This window comes from Morone saxatilis, unplaced genomic scaffold (assembly GCF_004916995.1).
Source record: "Morone saxatilis isolate NCDOM2014 unplaced genomic scaffold, NCSU_SB_2.0 Contig10, whole genome shotgun sequence".
In the NCBI taxonomy this organism is placed as follows: Eukaryota; Metazoa; Chordata; class Actinopteri; family Moronidae; genus Morone; species Morone saxatilis.
The window spans coordinates 19549539-19552365 of record NW_023339652.1 but is presented as its reverse complement, the minus strand read 5'-3'; the positions used below and the strand labels follow the sequence as shown (position 1 = coordinate 19552365).

The window sequence follows — 2827 nt, the reverse complement described above, 5'->3', positions numbered from 1 at the left end:
AACAAACACACAGAACTTGACATTGTGTTTATTCCTTTGACAATAAACAAAACATAGACAAAAACTAAATCTTTATACCACTAGCTTTTACTCAGGCTGAAGTTTCTGGATGAGAATATTAGATAAATGCCTGAATAAGATGTAATCTGCAAGTAATGTGATGTTTCAGTGTCAAGAATTCACATACAGTATTTGTCTGTCTGCACAATGATAGCATCATCTACCCTGGAGAGTGTGAATGTGATAATTGGGAGGATGGGGCTAGAAATACCAACTAACTGGGCTGCCTTTGTTTGTGTGACTGACTCGGGGTCAGACTGTGTCTATGCTTACTCAAATTACAGATTAAATTCAAATGAAGGGCTGCATGACGAACTAGTCTGCGACTTGGTGTCAAACTGGGTCAAATATTTGAGCAAATGAACATTATGTGAAGCAAACATCTATAATATCCAATATATTCCGTGGGTTTTTAAGCTTCAGCATGGTATTATGTATTTTAGATAGATAAATTAATGATGCCTGGATGCTGTGTGTTAAAGCAGGACAGTGTAGAATCTAAATACTGGAGGAAATCTTGTCCCGTCAACCATTTTGCAGGAGCAGGTATCACTTTTCACACATAGTGAATATTCTGTTTTAAAGGCTAAACTCCTGCTAAGCTACACTGCAGCATAAACCCGCTCTGATGTCTTAGCCTTTCCCACAGCGTCACCAGGGACAGTTTTATGGGAGAATCTTCAGTCCGGGGGCATTAGTATGCTGACGGAGCAGCTGACTGAAGACACAGGGGGAGAAAGAGAAATGAGAATGATAGGTGGAGTAAAAGAGGGAGGTGAAATAGATAAAGGTTTGGGTAGATTGAAAAATTAATTGTGGGTGTTCTTATATATGTGAATCCCTTCACTACCATCACTTATTTCTGCCTACTGTGTCCTGTTGCAGTGGGCTAGTAGGACACCGCTCTGTCCCCTTCTGTTTTGTCCTTGTCTCTCTCAGTCTGAGACAGGATGAAGTCAGAGTTGGCAGTAAGGCACTGTGTCAGCTAAGTAGGACACTGGTCTCAGAGCGACAGTCGAAGGAAGCGGCAGATTAACATATCGCTGTTGGCCGGTTCAGACCTCCTAGAACTCACCTCCAACTCTTTGTCAGCTGAGATGAATGTGCTCATTTCACTCTTGACCCACATGCAGGGCCAGAGCTAACTACTCGGGGGTTCTGGGGCAAAAAAGGTCACTTCTGACAACCCCAATCAACCAAAATCTTACTTAGAGCCCGATTGATATATCAGTCAGGCAATATTGCCCATCGGTATCGTATTAGTATCGGCGTATATGTTATCTGTAATGATCCAATATTTTTTTCTGGTACATAATGCACAAAAAAAGCTTGTGTTAATATATTGGTGTCACTGCAAAGTTGAGCCGCAAGTTTAACTGAAAGTTGAGAACCACCATGTTTCTATAGTAGTCGGACGAACAAACCAATACAAACTGGCTCTAGGTAGGGCCTTTTGTGAGTTTCGCAGCCACTGCAGTTTCTCCTACAGACGTCACAGCCGTTTTCATTCCTAGGTTGTCAAATACAGACGCCAGCAGTGTTCAGTTAGTTGCAATCTGTAACTTCACCACTAGATACCATTAAATCCTACACAATGGAAGTTATTTGTTTGAGAAAACAGCCTTCTGAGTATATTTGCACTGTCATCTCAGTGCAAAAAAAGTAATCTATTTTACTTTCAGCTCAAAAGTTCACTATATCTGCAATAATATCCCCTCTAAAATTGGTAAAATTTCCATACTGGTCAGGCTCTACTTGTACTGGACTATAACCGTGCAACAGGTTGTATGTGTGTCATATTTGGTATTTTAAACACAACATAATGTTAGAATATGTAGACCAGCAACAGTATCTCAGCTTATGACACAAAGCTAAGGCAGCAATTTCCCTCAGCTCCAAACAGGATCCACCATGTTCCCAAAATTTGGAATTTTATAGATACAATGGGGCAGTTAATAAACTTCTAGTCTTCCAAACACCCATTCAGAAATATATGGCTTCTTAAATACTGCCACTGACCAGACCCGCCACTTCTAAATATGACGCTATAGGTATCACTAGTGTAATTTCTTATGTGACTATGCAGGGCTCCGCAGTCAAGTTAGCAATAATAAATATGACTTTAAAAATAAAGCTTACATGGTGAACATTGTGAAACAGTCTCACTTTAGTTTAGCCACAAAAACTAGGGTTAGGAAAAGATTGTAAGTTATGGTACGTTCCTGCCGTAACTTAACATTTCCACATAAAATGTCTAAAAAAAGCTAGAGCTATGTTCTATATCTAGTTGAGTTGTGTACTTACATTATCCCAAATGTTTCCAACAATGTTCAAACTCAGAGAAATGTGCAATTTTATTCAGGCTAATGCTGTGTTTCACCGGTCACCTGTCAGTGGTGTCATATCCCCTTTGTGCCTGCGTCAGCGTTGTGGTTTCCTGCCAGAAGTCATACATTGACTTTTTATCCAGTCTAAAGCCAAATTTTTACCATCCACTGTTTAGCTTGTCCAGGTTAGGGACTCGCTTCATGTTCATTGTCTGTAGGAGGTCTCTACTGTCTTCTGCCTCTGCAACGATGACAACTGATTACACCAACTGGTAAAAGCAGGGCGTCTCAGGGGGGGCGCTTGTGAGCCAAGCTGGTGCTAAACCTTAGGCCTCCAGCTTGTTTCTGCTGATAATTTAAAGATCCATACTGTCCGATGACGTAAGATCCTCATACCGGGTTCAAATCTAGAGTTAGAAAAGCACCAAGAACTAGAACAG

General features: G+C 40.8%; 1 protein-coding gene across 1 annotated transcript in view; it reads left to right on the top strand.

Moving 5' to 3' along the window:
* Positions 1–2827, top strand: part of LOC118337610 (protein bicaudal D homolog 1-like) — a gene marked incomplete at its 5' end in the record, with an annotated part of 9953 nt that overhangs the window by 1497 nt on the left and 5629 nt on the right. Inside the window, 1 exon segment of the mRNA XM_035674725.1 lies at positions 1000–1049. Within this exon segment, the coding sequence (XP_035530618.1) occupies positions 1000–1049 (50 nt within the window).